Source organism: Schistocerca serialis, chromosome 10 (genome assembly GCF_023864345.2).
Source record: "Schistocerca serialis cubense isolate TAMUIC-IGC-003099 chromosome 10, iqSchSeri2.2, whole genome shotgun sequence".
In the NCBI taxonomy this organism is placed as follows: Eukaryota; Metazoa; Arthropoda; class Insecta; order Orthoptera; family Acrididae; genus Schistocerca; species Schistocerca serialis.
The window spans coordinates 228,282,566-228,310,123 of NC_064647.1; the positions used below are offsets into that span (position 1 = coordinate 228,282,566).

The 27,558-nt window shown below is 41.0% G+C and overlaps 1 protein-coding gene across 2 annotated transcripts in view; it reads left to right on the forward strand.

Annotated features, from left to right (window-relative positions):
- LOC126425022 (zinc finger protein ZFP2-like) overlaps window positions 1-27,558 on the forward strand; it is a 114,274-nt gene that overhangs the window by 63,224 nt on the left and 23,492 nt on the right. For both annotated transcript variants that reach the window (XM_050087930.1, XM_050087931.1), the window contains exons 6-7: window positions 2,563-2,780; window positions 12,357-12,612. In XM_050087930.1, coding sequence (XP_049943887.1) covers window positions 2,563-2,780; window positions 12,357-12,612 — 474 coding nt within the window. The remainder of the gene's footprint in view (window positions 1-2,562; window positions 2,781-12,356; window positions 12,613-27,558) is intronic.

Here is a 27,558-nt window from a genome sequence, read left to right on the forward strand (position 1 = left end):
GAGTGCAATGGCCCTTCGTACACAACACGTGGTTGAACAGTACCCCAAATTTGTCTGTTCTGTGTATTCACTGCACCCTGTAGCTTGTAAAATGTGCCTCCTCACTCGTTAGAGTATTTCCTGGCCGTGTCTTCGATTTTGATCCATGCCAGAAACCGAAGAGCAAATTCAGAATGTTGCTCTGGTTCATGAGGTTCCAGTTGCTGTACTGTCTGGATTTTATACAGATACCAGGGTAAAATAGACCGCAAAGAACAAGCACTAGCACTGCTCAGGCCATGTGCTGCACAGTCAGTTACAACAACAGCAACCTCATCCATAACTTCCACCAGTATAGGAGCTCCTGGTCATACACAAAGCGCACCAGTGGCAAGACGCAATCAATACAATCACTGTGCGATAACAACAGTGAAGTCATTGATGACAGGGTCACAAAAGCAGAGTTATTAAGCACGGTTTTCCAAAACTCCTTCACAAAAGAAGGCAAAGTAAATACTCCTTAATTACAATCAAGAACAACTGCCAAGATGATAAATATAGAAGTAGATGTCCTCGGTTAGCAAAGCAGCTTAAATCACTTAATAAAGGCAAGGCCTCTGGTCCAGATTGTATACTAGTCATGTTCCTTTCAAAGTATGCTAATGCAGTAGCTCCATATTTAGCAATTATATAGAATTGCTCCCTCACAGAAAGACCCGTATCTAAAGACTGGAAAATTGCTGAAGTCACACCAATACCCAAAAAGGGAAATAGGAGTAATCTGCTGAATTAAAGGCCTATATCGCTAACGTAGATTTGCAGTAGGGTTTTGGAACATATACTGTGTTCAAATATTATGAAGTACATCGAAGAAAATGATTTACTGACGCATAGTCAGCCCGGATTCAGAAAATATCGTTCTTGCAGAAAACAACCAGCTCTTTATACTCATGAAGTAATGAGTGCTATCAACAGGGGATGTCAAATTGACTCCATATTTTTAGATTTTCGACACCATTCCTCACAAGTGTTTTCAAACCAGACTGTGTGCCAATGGAATATCGCCTCAGTTGTATGGATGGCTGCACGATTTCCTGTCAGAAAGGTCATAGTTTGTAATAATAGACAGAAAGTCATTGAGTAAAACAGAAATAATATCTGGCGTTCTCCAAAGACACGTTATAGGCCCTCTGTTGTTCCTGGTCTATATTAACGACATAGGAGACAATCTGAGTAGCCCTCTTAGATTGCTTGCAGATGATGTTGTCATTTTCCATCTTGTAAAGTCATCAGATGACCAAAACAAATTGCAAAATGATTCAGATACGATATCTGTATGGTGCAAAAAGTGGCAATTGACTCTGAATAAAGAAAAGTGTGAAGTTATTCACATGAGTGCTAAAAGAAATCAGCTAAATTTCGATTAAGCGATAAGTCACAAAAACCTGAAGGCTGTAAATTCAACTAAATACTTAAGGATTACAATTACAAATAACCTAAATTAGAATGATCACATAGATAGTGTTGTGGGTAGAGAAAACCGAACACTGTGATTCATTGGCAGAACACTTAAAAGGTGCAACAGGTCTACAAAAGAGACTGCTTACATTACGCTTGTCTGCCCTGTTCTGGAGTACTACTGTGCGGTGTGGGATCCGAATCAGGTGGGACTGATGGACGACATCGAAAAAGTTCAGAGAAGGGCACCTCTTTTTGTATTATCACGAAATAGGGCAGATAGTGCCACAGACATGATACACGAATTGGAGTGGCAATCATTAAAACAAAGGCGTTTTTCGTTGTGACGAGATCTTCTCATGAAATTTCAATCACCAGTTTTCTCCTCCGACTGCGAAAACATTCCGTTGGCATCTACCTACATAGGGAGAAATGATCATCATGATAAAATAAGAGAAATCGGGGCTTGCACAGAAAAAATGAAGTATCATTTTCCCCGCGCGCCGTTCGAGAGTGGAACAGTAGAGAGACAGCTTGAAAGTGGTTCATTGAATCCTCTGCCGAGCACTTTATTGTGAATAGCAAAGTAATCAGGTAGATGTATATGTAGATGTAGAGGACACCTTCCTCCTCCAGGTGCCAAACCAAACTCACCTATATTTTCAAATTTCATTATCACCGACTTTAAACCATTTAATGACATCGGCCTCTCATCAGGTCTCTCAGTGCAACACTGTAATTCCTGTTGTTCACATAAAACAGTTTCACTAATAGCGCACAGTTTCTCTTCTGGATAGCCGTACCATTCATGAATGTTACGGCTTGTCAAATGACAATGTGGATGTCATACTGTCATATAAACTGTGTACAGCATCAGATTTGTACCTGGTGGCCAGTACCCAAACTGACTTTCTTCCAGTGCAGATCAGTTCCACGCTAACGCATTAGCATATCTACCAAGTTTTGTAGCCGTACCGTAATTACAGCCTACAGTAGACCTCCATGAGTAGCTGCAATTTAATTATATCCACCCAGCAGCTACAGATGTTAGCTTACCAAATCTGCGAGTTCTTTCTGCCACACACTGTACTGTTTCACATATCGATGATTATAATTCTTACACAGCAGTCGGGGTGGCGTCATGCCCGGAGTGTGGCCTGCAGCTGCCGGACGGTGCGTCGCTTTCGCGCCACGTGCTGTCCCACCAGCTGCAGCGCCGCCTCACCTGTGCGCTCTGCGGCCAGCTGTGCTCGAGCTCCGTAATGCTCATGCGCCACCTCCACTCTGCACACGCCGTCGACATGCCGGCTGCTGGGGTGCCGTCCTCTTCCGCCTCACCCGAGGTGAGCACTTCAGAACGTACGACAGACTGCTGGAGCTACACGGGTAAGGTCAACAGACAGTTGCAATTGTATTATAATTTCCGTGCAGATATAGTCACAAGAAGGTACTGTGTTACCGGAGCAACCACAGTTCTATAACAGTATTCCGCGAAGATGCATCATTGATTGTAAAGTAGGCACATGCATACAATACTGTAGTGACACTGTCCCTGCTCACCATATCAGAACAGTTGTATGAAATGTTTTTGGTGCACTCGTCACATTGTTTCTCTATGAAAATTTGGTCTTTTGACAATAAACACCACCATTTTGTCTGGGGAAGCAACTGTCTGTTGAAGAAGTAACAGAATTACACAGATTTACCAATGTAGTATTGCCCACGGCAACCAGAGATTATGTTGGTGCCAACAGTAAAACATTACTCAGAGCATTTTTGTTCCTGTCACAATGTATAATATGAAACATACTCGTATGCAGTCTCTTGGTATTGACTTTCCCTTGCACATACCGCTGAGGAAAAATCTTGTATCTCTATTCAAATTGTTGGCGCACCAGGATTTTCCCAGCGTCCTTGATGATTGAGTGCCAGTAGTTTGACGTGTGGTCTACAACCTGTGTTGTGCTTATTCGTAAGACAGTGTTGAGCAACAGCAGATTTCCCCCCCCCCCCCCCCCCCCCCTTTCAATTCCTGTACTTGTGTTGCTTATTTTGGGTCCAGTATTGAAGAACGGTACAAATAGACTGTCTCGCATAATTAATGGAACATTCACGTGGAATCTTTCACAGGGCACACCACCTTTTAAGCTGCTGGAACTCAGTTGTAATCCCATAGTTGTTTAGAATAGTACAGTTTTACTCAATGTTGCTACACAGAATGGAAAGCATGTCATATGCTAACAGTATTCTGTTGTTTGACAGGCTTTATGCCAAAGAGAGCTAACTTTATTTCAAGCGCCCAATAGCCATACTGTATGAACAAAGAGGTTAAATGATTTATTTCAGAGCTGAGGTGGTTTTCGTGCAATATGTTTCTGGCACTACATATCGAAGTGTTCATTCAGAATGGATGCTATAATGCACTGATAATAGTTTATTCATCATGTGGCTGCAGTATGAAGTGTTTAAGTAAAGGAAGCATGTTTGAATGCATGAAAAGTATTTAGAAAATTGAAGGCACGAGGCCAGTGACGACCAGCAACCAGAAGACCCATCAGCGTGCTAACAATTACAGTGAAACTCCAGATTACACAATGAATCTTGGCCAACAAGTTTAGCATTGTTGATGAAATTGTTGCAGAATACAAAAGGAATCGCAGGCCTGGATGTATCATACATGATAACTGTGGCTATAGCAAAGGTGTAAGTGGCCATCTGATGAAGTAGGCTATGCGATGCGATGATCATAAGTCTGCACTGCCAACTGTCTGGAGGAATGTGTGAAGATTATGCCAGTCACACTTAAACTGTTGCGAGAGACGAGGCCATCAGAGCACCACTATGAACCAGAGAGTAAGATACAATCAATGGACTGGGAACACTCACTGTCTCTGCACTAAAGAGAAACAAATAATTGGGGCACAAGTGTTCACAGGAAAAACCGTGCTGAAGATCTTTTGGAATGACACATTTCTTGAAGCAGATCCAAATTGATTGGTGGTGGTCACTAAAGGGAAGCTGTTACGTCTACCATATGAACACAAAGCTGGACGCTTTTCACACAGTGGGTATTCCCCCATAATGCTCACTTTCATATGGCTGCACATACTAAGAATACAGTATGTGATCTCAAAGTAGAGGTACTGAGACAGCTATTGTACTAAAAGGAAGACAGAAAGATAACAGCAATGTGTCTGAAAGAATGTTTACCTCATTTAACAGTGATGTATCAATTTCAAAGAAATTACTCTAGAATTTGCCTTAAGAAATCCAAGCAAACAATGAAAAATCTACCGTATTTACTCAAATCTAAGCTGCACCTGAAAAATGAGACTCGAAATCAAGGAAAAAAAAATTTCCCGAATCTAAGCCGCACCTGAAATTTGAGACTCGAAATTCAAGGGGAGAGAGAAGTTTTAGGCCGCACCTCCAAATCGAAACAAAGTTGGTCCATTGTAATACGAGACACAATTTAGGTCGAATGAATGACGATACAGCTACAGTAGTTTGGTTCGAGTCATAGGCTTAGCAGTTAAGCTTTACCAGGTAGCCGTTGCTATGCGTCAGGTGCTCCGTCTGTATTTATATGGGTACCCTTCCTTCTTCACGTACTTCGTCTGGTTTGAATTGATTGTTTATTTTTCTTTGATCTGATAAGTGCCGTTCCCTTTGTTATAGGTGTTTACGTCACACTAAGCTGAAAATGCATTACTGTATTATGTCATGCATTGTTTGTCACATTCTGATAATGAGTGTTTACGACCTGTCGCCGCTCGCGGCATGGCTTGCTTCTGTGCACGCTACTGCCGCTTTAAAAAAGAGAGAGAGAGAGAGAGAGAGAGAGAGAGAGAGGAATCGTCTCATTAGCGAAGCAATGGCAAGAGACTGCTATTTGCTGTTACCTACACTCCTGCTTTCTTTGATAATCATCAACAAGAACCAAATAATGACTGTGTATGATAGAAGATGTTCTGAACGAGAGTTTAGCGAAAATTTTTCTCCGTTCGAAAATCTTTGCAGACGCCTCTTTAGTACATTACATTCTGCACTGACATTAGAGTCATCTCAGATTTAAAAATCTAGTCAATTGCCGTGCTTCATTTCTGACTGTATCACTATTAGGCATAAGAATAATACATATATAAACATGGGATGATATCTATATTTTTCCGCGTGTGCTTTTGTCTCGCTCTAGTTTCGTAGTTTAATAAACTAGGATTTAAATGAGTTAGCAGCAAACACAAAAGAATACATGACAAAATGTTTATATTCGTATTATTCTTGCAGTGAAGACAATACTGCATGCGATTCACAATTCATAGAAGTTCCTATAAGGAACCATGTCTTCTCACAGGTAGGAAGAAATTCAGAACGTAGAGTTGGCCATATTGACAAACATCCCAAACAGTCTTGCCAGTCGGATTTTCGTAGTACATTGAAATGCTGCTACATTCAAAGATGCACAATACGTAATTTGTATTTACTTCATTGGATAATGTATGAAAATGCAGTGGTCGAAACTCGAGGCGGAGAAAAAAAAAAGCTCGTCTTCCACCTTTTTCCTTTTTTTTACTTTATATACTGATGCAGAGAGTTTGGCACCAGTATTTATCTTTGTGCCTTCAAAGCATGCCTGTGTAGCGCTACATATATTCGACGGCAGAAGTTAGTTGTGGCGGCACCTACCAACATTTTCCAGAACTTCCGCTTACTTTGCACTTGATTCTAAGCCGCAGGCGGTTTTTTGGATTACAAATATGGGAAAAAAAGTGCGGCTTGGATTCGAGTAAATACGGTAAACCTAAGTGGTCACTTATGGATTTCAATTATACTCCTCCCAAGTCAGAGTCTAGTGTGTTAGCCACTGTGGCATTTTTTCAGTCAGCCTCTATTCAGTCTAGCTTTGATCTCATCAAACTTCCACATCTTTGCCCTTTTGGAAGATTTCTAGAGTTCTGGTAGTAACCTGTAAAAATATAATAGTGCCTATGAAAATAAAAGAATAGAAGTTTTGATGTATGTGTACAATCTGTAGGCAATTATGTACAGAAGTAGCCCAATAAACATAGGACATGCTGCAGTTCAGAACTGTTTACAAGTGTTATTGATGTTCAGGTTGTCAATGTGATTTACATTCTGAGACTACCTCATAGTTTAGCCGAGTACACAGGCTGTTTCTGTTGAGGTGGAAAAGTAGGATTAGATGTACTGGCAGAATGGAAATTGCAAGTCTGAACAAGAGGCATCTTTAAATAACTCAGTCGGTAACAGTGTTGCCCACAAAAGATCAGAGTTTGAGACCCTCTCCAGCATACAGTTTTAACCTATTGGAAAGTTCCCATTGAGATTTTATTTCTGTTTCCCTTTGTGGACTAAATTTCACTCTTTGCTTGATCCGTCTGTGCTATTATACAGTATTAATTCCCCTATCTGAAGTAGGTGTTAATTTATTACTTTTTAATTAAGAGGCAATTACTTATTTTCAGTCATCTGATATTCCAGTTGTACTAATTTTTTTAGCAATTTTAGACTGCACTCTAAACTTCTTAAATTATCATAGATAATCATTGAATAAATATTTTTACTGAAGATTTATCAATTGTAGTAGTTAAAAATTTATGACTTCCTCCACAAATTTCTGAACATTGAATAAGTTTGGACAATTTATTGTGAATTTTCCTTGATTTAATCTTCCTGGTGTTGCAGCAGTTGCAACTCCTTGTGTTGGTATCACTCAGGAATGTAACATGTCTGGTGCTCTGGTTACAGTTTAGACTTCTGTATTTGTATGTAAAATTGTGTGGTTATCTAATTCTAGTGATCCAAATCCCATCAGTTTCTAGAGCTCTTTCTGGCTTTACGTCAGTATCAAATTTAACATCTAAAAAATCTGAAATTCATAACTACAGTATCATTGCCGTCCTATAGTTTTGAACTGTGATTGTTGCGTCAGCTGAGTCATCTAATAGATATAATAGTTGTAGTGATGGTAAAACAGTAAAAATTAATATAATGGCAGATAGAGCTGCTCAGAGAGTTTGAATTAAATGATTATGAAGCATGTTTTGGTTTGTGTAACCGATAACAAAGGACATAACATACCATTATTCTCATTAATATTAATATAACTGTCATCTGATCATCAAACAATGATAATTGCTCCATTAATGATGATGATCCACATCATGATGATGCAGTTTATCATGTTGCCATTAGTTTCCTAATACAAGGTCACATCTTTATTTCTAGAGATTAAATGTACTGTACCAATCTGCCATATTAAAATGTAGAAATTAATGGAAGTTATGAATAACTGTTTCTTGTTGGAGGGTTGTTTTTCATTCTATTGATCTACTTACATTAGCTCAGAATATAACTGCATGGCTTGTAATCACGGTTTGTAATATTATTATGATAATAATAATAATCCCAACAATAGAAATGCTAGGCCCAATAGTTGACAGTATAATTATTTATAAATAGGCATGTGTATCATCTGAGTATCATTGAGGCATACTACCTAGGATGTGCTGGGGAAATAATGCTAACTCTATTCTATGAATATAATAGAGGGAAACATTCCACGTGGGAAAAATATATCTAGAAACAAAGATGATGTGACTTACCAAGCAAAAGCGCTGGTAGGTCGATAGACACACAAACACAAACATACACACAAAATTCAAGCTTTTGCAACCAACGGTTGCTTCATCAGGAAAGAGGGAAGGAGAGGGAAAGACAAAAGGATGTGGGTTTTAAGGGAGAGGGTAAGGAGTCATTCCAATCCCAGGAGCAGAAAGACTTACCTTAGGGAGAAAAAAGGACAGGTATACACTCGCGCGCACACACACACATATCCATCCGCACATACACAGACACAAGCAGACATTTGTAAAGGCAAAGAGTTTGGGCAGAGATGTCATTCGAGGCAGAAGTAAAGAGGCAAAGATGTTGTTGAAAGATAGGTGAGGTATGAGCGGTGGCAACTTGAAGTTAGTGGAGGTTGAGGCCTGGCGGATAACGAGAAGAGAGCATATACTGAAGGGCAGGTTCCCATCTCCGGAGTTCTGACAGGTTGGTGTTAGTGGGAAGTATCCAGATAACCCGTACGGTGTAACACTGTGCCAAGATGTGCTGGCCGTGCACCAAGGCATGTTTAGCCACAGGGTGATCCTCATTACCAACAAACACTGTCTGCCTGTGTCCATTCATGCGAATGGACAGTTTGTTGCTGGTCATTCCCACATAGAAAGCTTCACAGTGTAGGCAGGTCAGTTGGTAGATCGCGTGGGTGCTTTCCACGTGGCTCTGCCTTTGATCGTGTACACCTTCCGGGTTACAGGTCTGGAGTAGGTGGTGGTGGGAGGGTGCATGGGACAGGTTTTACACTGGGGGCGGTTACAAGGGTAGGAGCCAGAGGGTAGGGAAGGTGGTTTGGGGATTTCATAGGGATGAACTAAGAGGTTACGAAGGTTGGGTGGATTGCGGAAAGACACACTTGGTGGAGTGGGGAGGATTTCATGAAGGATGGATCTCATTTCAGGGCACGATTTGAGGAAGTCGTACCCCTGCTGGAGATCCACATTCAGAGTCTGATACAGTCCCGGAAAGTATCCTGTCACAAGTGGGGCACTTTTGTGGTTCTTCTGTGGGAGGTTCTGGGTTTGGGGGGATGAGGAAATGGCTCTGGTTATTTGCTTCTGTACCAGGTCGGGAGGGTAGTTGCGGGATGCGAAAGCTGTTTTCAGGTTGTTGGTGTAATGGTTCAGGGATTCCGGACTGGAGCAGATTCATTTGCCACGAAGACCTAGGCTGTAGGGAAGGGACCGTTTGATATGGAATGGGTGGCAGCTGTCATAATGGAGGTACTGTTGCTTGTTGGTGGGTTTGATGTGGACGGATGTGTGAACCTGGCCACTGGACAGATGGAGGTCAACGTCAAGGAAAGTGGCATGGGATTTGGAGTAGGACCAAGTGAATCTGATGGAAGCAAAGGAGTTTAGGTTGGAGAGGAAATTCTAGAGTTGTTCTTCACTGTGAGTCCAGATCATGAAGATGTCATCAATAAATCTGTACCAAACTTTGGGTTGGCAGGCCTGGGTAACCAAGAAGGCTTCCTCTAAGCGACCCATGAATAGGTTGGCGTACGAGGGGGCCATCCTTGTACCCATGGCTGTTCCCTTTAATTGTTGGTATGTCTGGCCTTCAAAAGTGAAGAAGTTGTGGGTCAGGATGGCTAAGGTAATGAGGAAAGAGGTTTTAGGTAGGGTGGCAGGTGATGGGCGTGAAAGGAAGTGCTCCATCGCAGCGAGGCCCTGGACGTGCGGAATATTTGTGTATAAGGAAGTGGCATCAATGGTTACAAGGATGGTTTCCGGGGGTATCAGATTGGGTAAGGATTCCAGGCGTTCAAGAAAGTGGTTGGTGTCTTTGATGAAGGATGGGAGACTGCATGTAATGGGTTGAAGGTGTTGATCTACGTAGGCAGAGATACGTTCTGTGGGGGCTTGGTAACTAGCTACAATGGGGCGGCCGGGATGATTGGGTTTATGAATTTTAGGAAGAAGGTAGAAGGTAGGGGTGCGGGGTGTCGGTGGGGTCAGGAGGTTGATGGAGTCAGGTGAAAGGTTTTGCAGGGGGCCTAAGGTTCTGAGGATTCGTTGAAGCTCCGCTTGGACATCAGGAATGGGATTACCTTGGCAAACTTTGTATGTGGTGTTGTCTGAAAGCTGGCGCAGTCCCTCAGCCACATACTCCCGACGATCAAGTACCACAGTCGTGGAACCCTTGTCCGCCGGAAGAATGACGATGGATTGGTCAGCCTTCAGATCACGGATAGCTTGGGCTGCCACCCATTCCACATCAAACGGTCCCTTCCCTACAGCCTAGGTCTTCGCGGCAAACGAATCTGCTCCAGTCCGGAATCCCTGAACCATTACACCAACAACCTGAAAACAGCTTTCGCATCCCGCAACTACCCTCCCGACCTGGTACAGAAGCAAATAACCAGAGCCACTTCATCATCCCCTCAAACCAAGAACCTCCCACAGAAGAACCACAAATGTGCCCCACTTGTGACAGGATACTTTCCGGGACTGGATCAGACTCTGAATGTGGATCTCCAGCAGGGGTACGACTTCCTCAAATCGTGCCCTGAAATGAGATCCATCCTTCATGAAATCCTCCCCACTCCACCAAGTGTGTCTTTCCGCCGTCCACCCAACCTTCGTAACCTCTTAGTTCATCCCTATGAAATCCCCAAACCACCTTCCCTACCCTCTGGCTCCTACCCTTGTAACCGCCCCTGGTGTAAAACCTGTCCCATGCACCCTCCCACCACCACCTACTCCAGTCCTGTAACCCGGAAGGTGTACACGATCAAAGGCAGAACCACGTGGAAAGCACCCACATGATTTACCAACTGACCTGCCTACACTCTGAAGCTTTCTATGTGGGAATGACCAGCAACAAACTGTCCATTCGCATGAATGGACACAGGCAGACAGTGTTTGTTGGTAAACATTCCTTGGTGCATGGCCAGCACATCTTGGCACAGTGTTACACCGTCCGGGTTATCTGGATACTTCCCACTAACACCAACCTGTCAGAACTCCGGAGATGGGAACTTGCCCTTCAGTATATCCTCTATTCTCGTTATCCGTCAGGCCTCAACCTCCACTAATTTCAAGTTGCCACCGCTCATACCTCACCTATCTTTCAACAACATCTTTGCCTCTTTACTTCTGCCTCGACTGACATCTCTGCCCAAACTCTTTGCCTTTACAAATGTCTGCTTGTGTCTGTGTATGTGCGGATGGATGTGTGTGTGTGTGTGTGTGTGTGTGTGTGTGTGTGTGTGTGTGTGCGCGCGCGCGCGCGAGTGTATACCTGTCCTTTTTTCCCCCTAAGGTAAACCTTTCCGCTCCCGGGATTGGAATGACTCCTTACCCTCTCCCTTAAAACCCACATCCTTTTGTCTTTCCCTCTCCTTCCCTCTTTCCTGATGAAGCAACCGTTGGTTGCAAAAGCTTGAATTTTGTGTGTATGTTTGTGTTTGTTTGTGTGTCTATCGACCTGCCAGTGCTTGTGTTTGGTAAGGCACATCATCTTTGTTTTTAGATAAATAACTCTATTCTATTAAATATAACTGTGAATAGCATTTTCAGTCATATGTTCTTTATAGTTAATCTTGCAAATAAGAGATGTCATTGTATGACACCTCTTATATTTACAAATACTGCTCCTATAGATAATACATAGTCAAAGTGTACAGCAATGTACCAACTGTCATATAAAACAATTTCAAGAGATGAATTTGCTGGTACCAGACCTATTAACCCTCCAGTTGTAAATATAGAGAATTAATCCAAGTGCTCATAAAATAGGGAATTAAATTTTAACTTTGTTCTTTAAAAGGCAACTAATCATCTTAATTCCTGTTTTGATATGGCAATAATTTCTGTTACTGAAGTAATAAAGTGTACTCCTGTATCAATGTATGTAGCTACTGTAAGCATGTGATGTGCTCATATGATAAATTCTGTTAACCCAATTGAAAATGTAGCAATATCTACTCCTAATGTTCCAAAACACACAATTTTTCCACTTTCTAGTTGGCATCATTTACTTTCTGAGTACTCTCATAGATTAGCAAAGTATACAACCTGTTTCTGTAGAGATGGAAAAAGTAAGACAGATGTCATAGCAGAACAGAAATTAAAGTCTGAATGAGAGGCATGTTTATATGAACAAGTTGGTAACACTAGTCCGCACAAGAAGACAAAAATTTGTGTCTCACTTATGCTCGGAGTTTTAATCTGGTGGAGAATCTCCATTGAGATTTTGTTTCTGTTTCTCTTTGTGAGTGCTGTCTGAGCCTTTCCTCAAATACATTAGATCATACTGCCTGTTTTTCTTAGGACACAATGGCTCCAGTGAGGAGGACAAAACGCCCGTACGTCCGCAGGGCCGTGCCTGCCGTCACAGCGAGGGTGCGGAGCCCCAGTGAGAAGCAGGAGTACCAGTGCTCACAGTGCAACAAGATGTTCCACAGCCGCTACCGCCTGGAGACCCACGAAAGGATGCACAAGGAGGGGGGACTCTTCCCTTGCATGTACTGCCCCAAGTGCTTCACACGTGAGAACGCACTCAAGACTCACCTTCTCAAGCATAATGGTAAGTTGTATTCGTAGAATCTTTCATCAGTTCTCAGTAGTACAGTTTCATATGTAATGTTGAAAAACAGACAAACTGTGGTTTTTTTTTACTTCAAATACACTGTCTGGCAAAAAGTTAAGCACCAAGAGGACATGGTTGGATGTCAACATAACTACATACACGTACACACTATCGGTGGGTGTGTAAACAATTGGAGTTGCAATTCTCTCTGATATGGAGTGCATTCGTGTTGTTTATGTTTAGTGTTGTTACCAGGCCTGGTAGGGTATGTAAGGGCATTGAACAGTGTTGTGTGTTGATTGATCATTGTGAAGGACATGACACAGATATGCCACATTCTCATGTGAGACAGCTTTTTTGGTACATGACAAATTTTGAGAGAGACCTAATTGTGGGCCCGTGTGGAGTTTGCTGGTCTCCCATCGGGCGCCTCCCCAGGTGGCGGATAGGGGAATGCTCACCAGATATGGTGGGTACCGGGGAAATAAAATTCCCGGGGTGGACCAAAACTAGCAACTGCTGCCTTGTAGTATGATATTGGCTTATCAAAGGCTAAAGGAAGAAAACCTTGAGTAAAAATTACCAGGTCCTCCAGGTTGGGGGTTGTGCAGTGGGCCAGCTCCTCACTCACATAAAAACATAAAAATGCTAAAAAACCTAATAATATGCCTCGGAAAAATTGGAACTTTGGACGACGAACTGGCGATGAGAAACGGAAAATTATGTTTGGATGCTGGAATGTGCAAGGTATTTCCACTAAAATAAATTTACTACCTGCAGAACTTGACATGTTCAACATGGATGTTGTCGTACTCTCTGAAACAAAGAAGAAAGGCCAAGGAGAAGAAGAACTGGATAATTATGTACATATCTGGAGTGGGGTATCAAAAGCAGTAAGAGCCAAAGCAGAAGTCTCCATTATGATAAAGAAATCATGGAAAGACAGAATCACAAATTGGACATTCATCAATCAACGTATTATAACTGTTGAAATGACATTATTTGCTAGGGAAGTTGTGATTATTGGCGTATATGCACCCACGAACAACACAAAAGATAAGGAGAAAGATACATTTTGGGACACCCTCAGTGAGACTATTGAAAAAAACCCCAAGAAGAAAGGAACTGATTATCATGGGAGATCTGAATGGAAGGGTAGGAATTAGAGAATCTTGTAGAATAGTAGGAAAACATAGAGAGGAAGAATATAATGACAATGGGGAACGATTGATTGCAATTTGTGAACATTTGATCTAAAAATTACCAACACATTTTTCAAACATAAGGACATTCATAAATATACTTGGCAACAGAACACCAAAGAACTTCGTTCTATAATAGATTATATTATCACTAGGCAAACAAGTAGTTTCAAAGCAGTAGACGTCAGATCTTATAGAGGAGCCCAGTGTGGATCAGACCACTATCGAGTTAAAATGAAGTCTTTCTGGCCATGGAAGAATGCAAGGAGTGATACAAGTAACATAAATAAAACAAACCAGACTGAGAAAGATGAAAATTTACCTTTTAATATTGACAGCCTACAAGACAGAAGTATCAGAACACTCTTTGCGGCCAGGATGGAAAGGAAACTGGTTGAATCATTTGAAGGAAGTACAGAGGAAATATATGACTATATAAAAGCTAATGTGAAAACCATAGCAACGGAGGTGTTGGGTAAAAAAGATAGCAACCACAACCGTGCAGCAGAGTGGTGGTCAGAGGAACTAGAGGTCCTCGTTAGAGAAAAACGAAATGCGTTCCTTCAGTGGTTGAATGATAAATCGAAAGAAACAAGATCAATATACAAGGAAAAGAAGAGTGAAGTGATGAAAAAAATAAGGATGGCAAAAAATGAAGCCTGGGAAAGAACATGTGCCAAGGTGAATAGCAAATTAGGATTTGGGAGAGCAAAAGAAGCATGGTCAGTATTGAAAGGGCTTTGACAGGATACAAAAAGCAAAACTAATCTCCAACTGATAACACAAAAGGAATGGGAAGAGTATTTCCAAAAATTATTAAATCAGGACAGAGAAGAATATCTAGAAGAAGGAACAGGGGAAGATAAAGGACATGAAGATGATGAGATCCAGATTTTAGAAAGTGAAGTACTTCAGGCGTTGAGAACAGGAAAGAATGGTAAATCACCGGGACCAGGCAATATCAATCTGGAGTGTCTGAAATATGGTGGTGACAAAATTGTGAAACTGATAACACAGCTCTTCAACAAAATGATACATGGAGATTCAATACCCAACGAGATGAAGCTAGGTTACATTACTACAATATTTAAGAAAGGGGATCGCAAAATTTGTTCAAACTATCGAGGAATTTGTGTTACAAACACATTAATGAGAATTTTTGCGAAAATAATTAAAAACAAACTGGAAAAAAATTTTAGAACCCAAGAAGAACAATGTGGATTCACGGCTGGGAGATCATGTGTAGACCATATTTTCACATTACGACAGATTTTGGAGAAACATAGGGAAAAATCAAAAAATATAGGATTAATTTTCATAGATCTAGAAAAAGGTTATGATACTGTTCCAAGAAAATTACTTTGGAGAGCACTACATATGGCAAACATAAACCCTCCCTTGATTAAAATAATACAACAGATGTATAAAGATAACATTTGCCAAGTGGAAGTTGGTAATAAACTTTCACAGAAATTTAGAACAAGCAAAGGCCTTTTACAAGGCTGTCCCATGTCACCATCATTATTTAAAATCTACAGGGTTATTACAAATGATTGAAGCGATTTCACAGCTCTACAATAACTTTATTATTTGAGATTTTTCACAATGCTTTGCACACACATACAAAAACTCAAAAAGTTTTTTAGCAATTCACAAATGTTCGATATGTGCCCCTTTAGTGATTCGGCAGACATCAAGCCGATAATCAAGTTCCTCCCACACTCGGCGCAGCATGTCCCCATCAATGAGTTCGAAAGCATCGTTGATGCGAGCTCGCAGTTCTGGCACGTTTCTTGGTAGAGGAGGTTTAAACACTCAATCTTTCACATAACCCCACAGAAAGAAATCGCATGGGGTTAAGTCGGGACAGCGTGGAGGCCATGACATGAATTGCTGATCATGATCTCCACCACGACCGATCCATCGGTTTTCCAATCTCCTGTTTAAGAAATGCCGAACATCATGATGGAAGTGCGGTGGAGTACCATCCTGTTGAAAGATGTAGTCGGCGCTGTCGGTCTCCAGTTGTGGCATGAGCCAATTTTCCAGCAGAAGAAAAAGGGGCCGTAAACTTTAAACCGTGAGATTGCACAAAACACGTTAACTTTTGGTGAATTGCGAATTTGCTGCACGAATGCGTGAGGATTCTCTACCGCCCAGATTCGCACATTGTGTCTGTTCACTTCACCATTAAGAAAAAATGTTGCTTCATCACTGAAAACAAGCTTCGCACTGAACGCATCCTCTTCCACGAGCTGTTGCAACCGCGCCGAAAATTCAAAGTGTTTGACTTTGTCATCGGGTGTCAGGGCTTGTAGCAATTGTAAACGGTAAGGCTTCTGCTTTAGCCTTTTCCGTAAGATTTTCCAAACCGTCGACTGTGGTACGTTTAGCTCCCTGCTTGCTTTATTCGTCAACTTCCGCGGGCTACGCGTGAAACTTGCCCGCACGCGTTCAACCGTTTCTTCGCTCACTGCAGGCCGACCCGTTGATTTCCTCTTACAGAGGCATCCAGAAGCTTTAAACTGCGCATACCATCGCCGAATGGAGTTAGCAGTTGGTGGATCTTTGTTGAACTTCGTCCTGAAGTGTCGTTGCACTGTTATGACTGACTGACGTGAGTGCATTTCAAGCACGACATACGCTTTCTCGGCTCCTGTCGCCATTTTGTCTCACTGAGCTCTCGAGCGCTCTGGCGGCAGAAACCTGAAGTGCGGCTTCAGCCGAACAAAACTTTATGAGTTTTTCTACGTATCTGTAGTGTGTCGTGACCATATGTCAATGAATGGAGCTACAGTGAATTTATGAAATCGCTTCAATCATTTGTAATAGCCCTGTATATAGATATTAGCCTTAGAACATGGTCTCGTAAATGTAATAGTATGGGATTAGAAATAAGAGATGGAGTTTACCTACATCATTTATTATTTGCTGATGATCAAGTAGTCGTAGCACATGATGGGGAGGATGCTAACTATATGTGCAATCAACTAGCAGTAGCATACAAAACTTGGGGTTTGAAGATTAATTACCAAAAAACAGAATACTTGACTAATGATTCAGATGAGCTATACATTGAAGGAAAGAAAATCAAAAAGATAAACACTTTCTGTTATTTAGGATCCATTTTAGAAATCGAGGGAAAATCAGAGTCAGAAATCAATAAAAGAATTAGTAGTGGACGGAGAGTCATTGGGATGCTGAACTCAGTCTTATGGAGCAGGAATGTAATGAGCAGAACTAAAAAACTAATATACAAATCCATATTAGAGAATGTGGTTCTGTATGGAACGGAGACCTGGACAATTAACATGAAGCACATTAAAAAATTACAAGCTCTAGAGATGGACTTTTGGAGAAGATCGGCAAGAATCTCCAGGAAAGAAAAGATAAGGAACACCGAAGTAATAAGGAGAATGGAAATAAAAGAAAGAATATATGATGTAATGGATAGGAAGAAATTACAGTGGTACGGGCATGTACGACGAATGGAGAAAACCTGAATACCAAAATTGATACTGGAGTGGGAACCGGAGGGGATAAGAAGAAGAGGACGACCTGTGACAACCTGGCTCCAAAATGTACAGCACATAATGAGGAGAATGGGCGCAGAGGAAGAGGACACACAAGATCGAAACACCTGGAGAAATATTTTGAGATTATAGTTTAAGAACGTTTATTGTTTGTATTGTAATTTCCAAGTAAATTATTATGTTGGAAATAAGCCTCTGTAATGAGTAAAAGCTCAAAATAATAATAACCTAATTGTGGGTCTCCACTTGACCAGCAGGTCAAATTCTACAATATTCAGATTTGTGTGGCAGTTGGATGTGACAGTGGCTTGAAGTTGGACAATGTGGAAACATGAGAGCAAGCATACTCATTGTCAAGGTTCCGGTTGTCCAAGTCTGACCACCATAAGGTATGATCACTGTATTGTACACCGAGGCCATTGTAAACGCTTTACTTCTGCACATGACCTCTGAGACAAGTGGTGGATGCCTTGGAACATTCTCCATCATTTTGTTCTGTTGGTTGGACACTGGCAGCAGCTGGACTAGGGACTAGGAGAGATCCCATTCTTCAAATGTTTCAGAGACATAGAGTGTTATATCTCCTGGCATCATGGTCTGGGGAGTAATGGAGTATGACTTCAAGCTATGGCAGGTAGCAGAGGAGGGAACTCTGATGGCACAACAGTATGTCACAGACATCCTACACCCTCATGTGTATTGTTGTGCTATTTTCCAACAGGACAATACTCTAAATGAAACAACAAATTTACTGTTACCAGTCACTATTTATTAATCTCCATGACTAGTTTCAAAGGTTTAAACCTCCATCATCATGTGGTTTTATGTTTGTTAGTATGACATTTGTGTGTGTGTGTTGTGTTACGATTTTTGGAGGAACTTGTGGAACTGTCTAGTGGAGAAACAAAACACTATTTCACAACATGGTTTTGGGTTTCTTTTGACAAAAAATTAAACATTTATCTAATGGTAAACATAAAATAAGTAAAATAAAGTACCTCCAGTTGTCACAGGTTCCTTTCACTTTCGTAACAAATGGTTCAAATGGCTCTGAGCACTACGGTACTTAACTGCTGAGGTCATCAATCCCCTAGAACTTGGAACTACTTAAACCTAACTAATCGAAGGACATCACACACAGCCATGCCCGAGGCAGGATTCGAACCTGCGACCGTAGCGGTCGCGCGGTTCCAGACTGTAGCTCCTAGAACCGCTCAGCCTCTCCGGTCGGCCTGTCGTAACACATCACACGTACACTGTCATGTGATGTACCTTGTGCAACTACTGTGACATAGTGCCGGCCTTTTTTAATCATAAAAGATGCTGCAAATGGCCACTGTTAACATCCATGCAGCACTACATCCGATTTGTCAAACTGGAGAAGTACATAGCAGTTCTGAGTGAGGGATAGCAGCAGTAGTATTTCAGCATTCTGCTGTAGCTCTTCCAGTGTGTGAGGATTATTTGAATACACGCCACAGGTAAATATCACAAGGAGAGAGATAAAGCAATCGAGATTGCCAGGAGATTGCACTGTCTCTGCTGATTGTCCTCTCTTCGTGGAACACCGTATGCACTTCTCACAAGGTTGTCAAGGTAGTGTCTACTGTTGATCTGTCTTGCTGAAAATATCCCTACAGTCAGCCACATTCTGTGAGTTGATCCACATATGGATTAATCAGTTTCTGGACATACTGCACAGCACTGACAGTTTCGTGAAAGAATTGCGTTATGATGCAAACAGCAGACATTGCACACCAAATACCAGTCTTAAGATTATGCAGTAGCTCTTCAAATTAATAAGGGAGATTTTCTCATGCATAATTATGCATGTTCTACGAGCTCTTCCCCCCCATGAACCATGGACCTTGCCATCGGTGTGGAGGCTTGCATGCCTCAGCGATACAGATGGCCGTACCGTAGGTGCAACCACAACGAAGGGGTATCTGTTGAGAGGCCAGACAAACGTGTGGTTCCTGAAGAGGGGCAGCAGCCTTTTCAGTAGTTGCAGGGGCAACAGTCTGGATGATTGACTGATCTGGCCTTGTAACACCAACTAAAACGGCCTTGCTGTGCTGGTACTGCGAACGCCTGAAAGCAAGGGGAAACTACAGCTGTAATTTTCGCCGAGGGCATGCAGCTTTACTGTATGGTTAAATGATGATGGCGTCCTCTTGGGTAAAATATTCTGGTGGTAAAATAGTCCCCCATTCGGATCTCCGGGCGGGGACTACTCAAGAGGACGTTATCAGGAGAAAGAAAACTGGCGTTCTATGGATCGGAGCGTGTAATGTCAGATGCCTTAATCGGCCAGGTAGGTTAGAAAATTTAAAAAGGGAAATGGATAGGTTAAAGTTAGATTTAGTGGGAATTAGTGAAGTTCGGTGGCAGCAGGAACAAGACTTTTGATCAGGTGAATACAGGATTATAAATACAAAATCAAATGGGGGTAATGCAGGAATAGGTTTAATAATGAATAAAAAAATAGGAGTGCAGGTAAGCTACTACAAACAGCATAGTGAATGCATTATTGTGGCCAAGATAGACACGAAGCCCACGCCAACTACAGTAGTACTAGTTTATATGCCAACTAGCTCTGCAGATGACAAAGAGATTGATGAAATGTATGATGAGATAAAAGAAATTATTCAGGTGTTGAAGGGAGACGAAAATTTAATAGTCATGGGTGACTGGAATTCGATAGTAGGAAAAGGAAGAGAAGGAAACTTAGAAGGTGAATATAGAATGGGGTAAGAACTTAAAGAGGAAACTGCCTGGCAGAATTTTGCACAGAGCATAACTTAATTGTAGGTAACACTTGGTTCAAGAATCATGAAAGAAGGTTGTATGCATGGAAGAAGCCTGGAGATACTAGAAGGCATCATGTAGATTATATAATGGTAAGACAGAGATTTAGGAGCCAGGTTTTAAATTGTAAGACATTTCCAGGGGCATATGTGGACTCTGACCACAATCTATTGGTTATGAACTGTAGATTAAAACTGAAGAAACTGAAAAAAAAGTGGGAATTTAAGGAGATGGGACCTGGATAAACTGACTAAACCAGAGGTTGCACAGAGATTCAGGGAGAGCATAAAGGAACATTTGACAGGAATGGGGGAAAGAAATACAGTAGAAGAAGAATGTGTAGCTTTGAGGGATGGAGTAGTGAAGGCAGCAGAGGATCAAGTAGGTGAAAAGACGAGGGCTAGTAGAAATCCTTGGGTAACAGAAGAAATATTGAATTTAATTGATGAATGGAGAAAATATAAAAATGCAGTAAATGAAGCAAGGAAAAAGGAATACAAACGTCTCAAAAATGAGATCGACAGGAAGTGCAAAATAGTTAAGCAGGCATGGCTAGAGGACAAATGTAAGGATGTAGAGGCTTAGCTCATGAGGGATTAGATAGATACTGCCTACAGGAAAATTAAAGAGACCTATGGAGAAAAGAGAGCCACTTGTATGAATATCAAGAGCTCAGATGGAAGCCCTGTTCTAAGCAAAGAAGGGAAAGCAGAATGGTGGAAGGAGTATATAGAGGGTCTATACAAGCGCGATGTACTTGAGGATAATATCATGGAAATGGAAGAGGATGTAGATGGAGGTGAAATGGGAGATACGATACTGCGTGAAGAGTTTGACGGAGCACTGAAAGACCTAAGTCGAAACAAGGCCCGGGAGTAGACAACATTCCATTAGAACTACTGACAGCCTTGGGAGAGCCAGTGCTGACAAAATTCCACCATCTGGTGAGCATGATGTATGAGACAGGCAAAATACCCTCATACTTAAAGAAGAATATAAGAATTCCAATCCCAAAGAAGGCAGGTGTTGACAGATGTGAAAATTACCGAACTATCAGTTTAATAAGTCACAGCTGCAAAATACTAATGCGAATTCTTTACAGATGAATGGAAAAACTGGTAGACGCTGACCTCAGGGAAGATCAGTTTGGATTCTGAAGAAATATTGGAACACCTAAGGCAATACTGACTCTACGACTTATCTTAGAAGATAGATTAAGGAAAGGCGAACCTGTGGTGTCACCGCCAGACACCACACTTGCTAGGTGGTAGCTTAAATCGGCCGCGGTCCATTTAGTACATGTCGGACCCGCGTGTCGCCACTGTGTAATCGCAGACCTAGCGCCACCACCAAGGCAGGTCTCGTGATACGAGAGAGCACTCGCCCCAGTTGTACGAGAACCTAGCTACCGACCAGATGTACGAAGCCTTTCTCTCTCATTAGCCGAGAGACAGAATAGCCATCAGCTAAGTTAATGGCTACGAACTAGCAAGGCGCCATTTGTATCAGTGCCTATAGCTTACGAGTATTCAAGAGAGATGTATTCCAAGGACTAATAAAAAGATAAGTAATAAGCATCTACATACTTTTCTTCTTATTCATTTATAAGTTCTCATGTTCCAGACTTCACGCCCGTCTGCGTTAGCCTTGCGTGCCCTATCGGCTACAGCGTTAGTCTAGCTTGCCTTTTCAGCCATCTCAACTTCACGGTGTCGGCCCAGATACCGACACAACAGAACCTACGTTTCTAGCATTTGTAGACTTTGACAATGTTGACTGGAATACTCTCTTTCAAATTCTGAAGGTGGCAGGGGTAAAATACAGGGAGCTAAAGGCTATTTGCAATTTGTACAGAAACCAGATGGCAGTTGTAAGAGTCGAGGGGCATGAAAGGGAAGCAGTGGTTGGGAAGGGAGTGAGACAGGGTTGTAGCCTCTCCCTGATGTTATTCAATCTGTATATTGAGTAAGCAGTAAAGGAAACAAAAGAAAAATTCGAAGTAAGTATTAAAATCCATGGAGAAGAAATAAAAACTATGAGGTTCACCGATGACATTGCAATTCTGTCAGAGACAGCAAAGGACTTGGAAGAGCAGTTGAACAGAATGGACAGTGTCTTCCAAGGAGGATATAAGATGAACATCAACAAAAGCAAAATGAGGATAATGGAATGTAGCCGAATTAAGTTGGGTGATGCTGAGGGAATTAGATTAGGAAATGAGACATTTAGAGTAGTAAAGGAGATTTGCTATTTGGGGAGCAAAATAACTGAAGATGGTCAAAGTAAAGAGGATATAAAATGTAGACTGGCAATGGCAAGGAAAGCGTTTCTGAAGAAGAGAAATTTGTTGACATCGAATATAGATTTAAGTGTCAGAAAGTTGTTTCTGAAAGTGTTTGTATGGAGTGTAGACGTGTATGGAAGTGAAACAAGGACAATAAATAGTTTGGACAAGAAGAGAATAGAAGCTTTCGAAATGTGGTGCTACAGAAGAATGCTGAAGATTAGATGGGTAGATCACATAACTAGTGAGGAGGTATTGAATAGAATTGGGGAGAAGAGGAGTTTGTGGCACAACTTGACTAGAAGAAGGGATCGGTTGGTAGGACATGTTCTGAGGCATCAAGGGATCATCAGTTTAGTATTGGAGGGCAGCGTGGAGGGTAAAAATCGTAGAAGGTGACCAAGAGATGAATACACTAAGCAGATTCAGAAGGATGTAGGTTGCAGTAGGTACTGGGAGATGAAGAAGCTTGCACAGGATAGAGTGACAGCTGCATCAAACCAGTCTCAGGACTGAAGATCACAACAACAACTCCTTATGTTTTACAGTTTGCTATAATTTTGCTATAAATAGATCACGTTTGTTGAGTGAGTAAGAAATTTGGGAAGCTCAACAGGAGGAAATTGCTCAGTAGCCCCCTTGCACTTTTTTCTGAGGGGTATAATTATACATTATGTGATAATTATTTTAAAATTGGTAATCAGTTAAAGAACTGAAGTAAATGTGAAAAATAAATCATGATGATTGGTCCTTTCTTAGTTTGTATTACTCTTGAAGATACATCAGTTACATATGTGCTAGTAATGATTTAAATAACAGTGTAAATGACCAGTTTCCTAGGTCTGGTATTCTTCTAAGTGGCTGATCTCCCAAAGTGTTAATCATTATTCTCTGCAATCACAGAAACAGAATTTATAATTTTATAATGTAATTCAAAAATAATTCAGTGTTCCAGAGCAAGATTAAGCTAAATTATTATGTTGAGGTACGTCTTTGCCAATAGAATATTGTTTAGATGCTTCACACATTTCATATACTCTCCTTAAAGACTGATTAAAATGTAGCGTACATTTGTCAACATCTTTATCATCATCTTTCTTGTACTGGTTAGTGTTGCTATCGACTCATAGAGACTTGCTCTCACTTTATTCCTTCAGTATCGGTGACAATGCTGTGTAATTGGAAACAATAGTACCAATATGTCCAGGATAAAATTGAATCTCTGTCTTCAGATATCTGTTATCTGCTTACAAGGATTCCAAAGACACAATCAGTTGCTCATCTGGCTCTAGACAGAAGGTAATTGAAGATTTCCTTTTCATGATCCATATTGTGTCCAGTATGATATGCCCTCATCAAGTATTTATTCAGAGGCTAGGCTATCCTTCATTGCCAAGCAGTATATGAAATGGAGAGTGCCTTCTGTTCCTGGCAATGGTTTGCTGAGTTGCTATTCAGCACATTATTTTCCAAGTGGTGATAGACAGAAGTATCTGCAAAGACACTATTGTCACTCTGACTCCCATATGCTTGTATATTCACTGTTATAAATCTTTAGGTGACGTTTGCAATGCCTTAAAGGTAGATAGAGAAGTAGTGTTTGTCTTATGTGGATGCATTTGTCATGCACTTGGGAAAGTTCCCCTAACACCCGTAATCATTCACAATTTCGTAACAGTCTTCTGTAGTCCGAAAAGGCATGTGTTTTGTTTGCAGTTTCACGCAGATGGCTTCACATGTTTCATAAGAAATGCTTGTGATTGTATGTTGTGTTATTCTGAATGATAATGCCAATGATCTGAAGGCTATTCCTGTAGAAAGTAACCTGAAATAGAATTTTGTTTGTCACTAAGTATCTTGGGTGAAAGTGCAGATGGGTTAAGAGGTGCAGATATCATGAATGATACGTTAATAATGTGTGCTGTGCTTCCATTGGCTGCCTCTAACTTGACAAAACATTAACATCTCCACACAGAATCAATAAAGTCACAACACTTTTCTTCACCCATCTGCACTTTAGCTATCTCTTTTTATTGTGTTACCATTTTACAAATGTTTGTGTGAACAGTTTGATGAAAACTGGTTTATCGTGTGTGTGTGTATTTAGCTTCCAGAGTGAAAGGAAAATGGCAGAATTTAAGGTGCATACCAATGTGAGCTTCTGAAAGATAATTTGTCAACAGGTTCACCATCATTGGGCAGTGATTCTAAACGGAAGTACTTCCACAAAATACACTTTTTAAAAGACACACATGCTTCAAAGCATCTTGCTGGAAATGTTTCAAAACCCCAGAGAACCGATGCAACACACTCAATGGTTGATGAGACAGATGTACGAGATGCACCGTATAATGAAGGAACATCACTGGAAGAGGATTCATTTTCAGAACAAGCTGATTATGAAAGAACCCACTGTTTAACTCCAGAAAAATGTATTACAGCACAAAAACTGCCAAAATTGGCAAAAAAAAATCGTCGAAAGAAAGGAGATCCAATTTACAATCTAATACAACTGGAGAAAACTAAGCTAGTATACCTAGAAGCTATGACTTCGAAGAATCAAAAGTGTGAAGACTATTTCTTTCTCATGAGTTTATTACCACATTTACGTGCAATACCACAGCACCTGAAATTAATCACTAGAAAGGAGTTGGAACGGGTCTTAATTGAAAACCTGGCTACATATCAGCAACTCCCACACTCATTACGTGGTTCATCGCACCCTGCCACCTCATCACCAACTCTGTCTGGCTCGGAACACATGAGCCACATCAATATTTCTGATGTTTAGGAGTGCCAGAATTCTGGAACAGTACTTACCATATATCAAGTAGAAACTTCTGGCTCATACAGTGTCACACATTTCTCAACTGTGGACCAATGAGGAATATCTAACTTGTACATTAAGAATTTCTTTGTAAATTTCTACATTGAGAAATCAATTGTAAATTGTAACTGTAATTAGATAAGTTTAATAAAAATTGTTCCATTCCAATGTAATTTGAAATCTGTAATATTTTTTGTTTATTAAATGTGAGATATAATATGTTAACCTTAAGTGAATTAAAATTTTTCATCTACAATTAACTGATTGCGTAAACTGACATTTGCAGATTATTTGTGAGCAAATTCAGTTAAATAGTTGTATTCTGCTCATAATATTTAATCAGGTGTAGTGTAATATACTCTACTGAACACTACTCTACAAGTGATATAAAGCAACATTTACAGAGCAACATCAATTTTTTGGACTTGATATTAAATAGTGTGCATAAAAACAAGTTGTTCAAATACTTAAAGATATGTTATTGTATCATGTCCAAAAACGTGTTTGCATTAAACAGAGCAATATCAACCTTTCCAAATATTAAATTTTCATCATTGTGTTCTCACATTGTTTTCTGAGGTTCTCTCTTTACCTGTCTATTCATCTGCATTCATTCAAGTCAAATAATTATTAACAAAATATCTTAATTTTCACAACTGTCTCTGTCATGCACAGCATTATGCAAAACAACAGATGTTTACAGTACCTACAAAAAAAATCTTGATCCAAGTTCAGAGGCCTTTGTAAAATCCACTGTATGTTGCTCAGTGTGCCAAGGCACATTTTACGTGCCTTCAAGCTCATGAAAGACAGTAACTGAAAATTCTATTATAAGAAGGAAAGTTGCTACTCACCATATAGCGGAGATGCTGAGTGGCAGATAACCACAACAAAAAGACTCTCACAATTAAAGCTTTTGGCCACTGGCCTTCATCAACAATACACACACACACACACACACACACACACACACACACACACACACACACACACACACACAAATGCAACTCACACACATGACTGCAGTCTCAGGCAACTATTGCCTGAGACTGCAGTTGTGTGTGTGAGTTGCGTTCGTGTGAATGTATGTGTGCACGTATGTGTGTCTACATCTACATCCATACTCCGCAAGCCACCTGACGGTGCGTGGCGGAGGGTACCTTGAGTACCTCTATCAGTTCTCCCTTCTATTCCAGTCTCGTATTGTTCGTGAAAAGAAGGATTGTCGGTATGCCTCTGTGTGGGCTCTAATCTCTCTGATTTTATCCTCATGGTGTCTTCGCGAGATATACGTATGAGGGAGCAATATATTGCTTGACTCCTCAGTGAAGGTATGTTCTCGAAACTTCAACAAAAGCCCGTACTGAGCTACTGAGCATCTCTCCTGCAGAGTCTTCCACTGGAGTTTATCTGTCATCTCTGTAATGCTTTTGCGATTGCTAAATGATCCTGTAACGAAGCGCGCTGCTCTCCGTTGGATCTTCTCTATCTCTTCTATCAACCCTATCTTGTACGCATCTCACACTGCTGAGCAGTATTCAAGCAGTGGGCGAACAAGCATACTGTAATCTACTTCCTTTGTTTTCGGATTGCATTTCCTTAGGATTCTTCCAATGAATCTCAGTCTGGCATCTGCTTTACCGACGATCAACTTTATATGATCATTCCATTTTAAATCACTCCTGATGCACACTCCCAGATAATTTATGGAATTAACTGCTTCCAGTTGCTGACTTGCTATATTGTAGCTAAATGATATGGGATCTTTCTTTCTATGTATTTGCAGCACATTACACTTGTCTACATTGAGATTCAATTGCCATTCCCTGCACCATGCGTCAATTCACTGCAGATCCTCCTGCATTTCAGTACAATTTTCCATTGTTACAACCTCTCGATATACCACAGCATCATCCACAAAAAACTTCAGTGAACTTCTGATGTCATCCACAAGGTCATTTATGTATATTGTGAATAGCAACGGTCCTACGACACTCCCTTGCAGCACACCTGAAATCACTCTTACTTCGGAAGACTTCTCTCCATTGAGAATGACATGCTGCGTTCTGTTATGTAGGAACTCTTCAATCCAATCACACAATTGGTCTGATAGTCCATATGCTCTTACTTTGTTCATTAAATGGCTGTGGGGAACTGTATCGAACGCCTTGCGGAAGTCAAGAAATACGACATCTGCCTGGGAACCCGTGTCTATGGCCCTCTGAGTCTCGTGGACAAATAGCGCAAGCTGGGTTTCACACGATCGTCTTTTTCGAAACCCATGCTGAT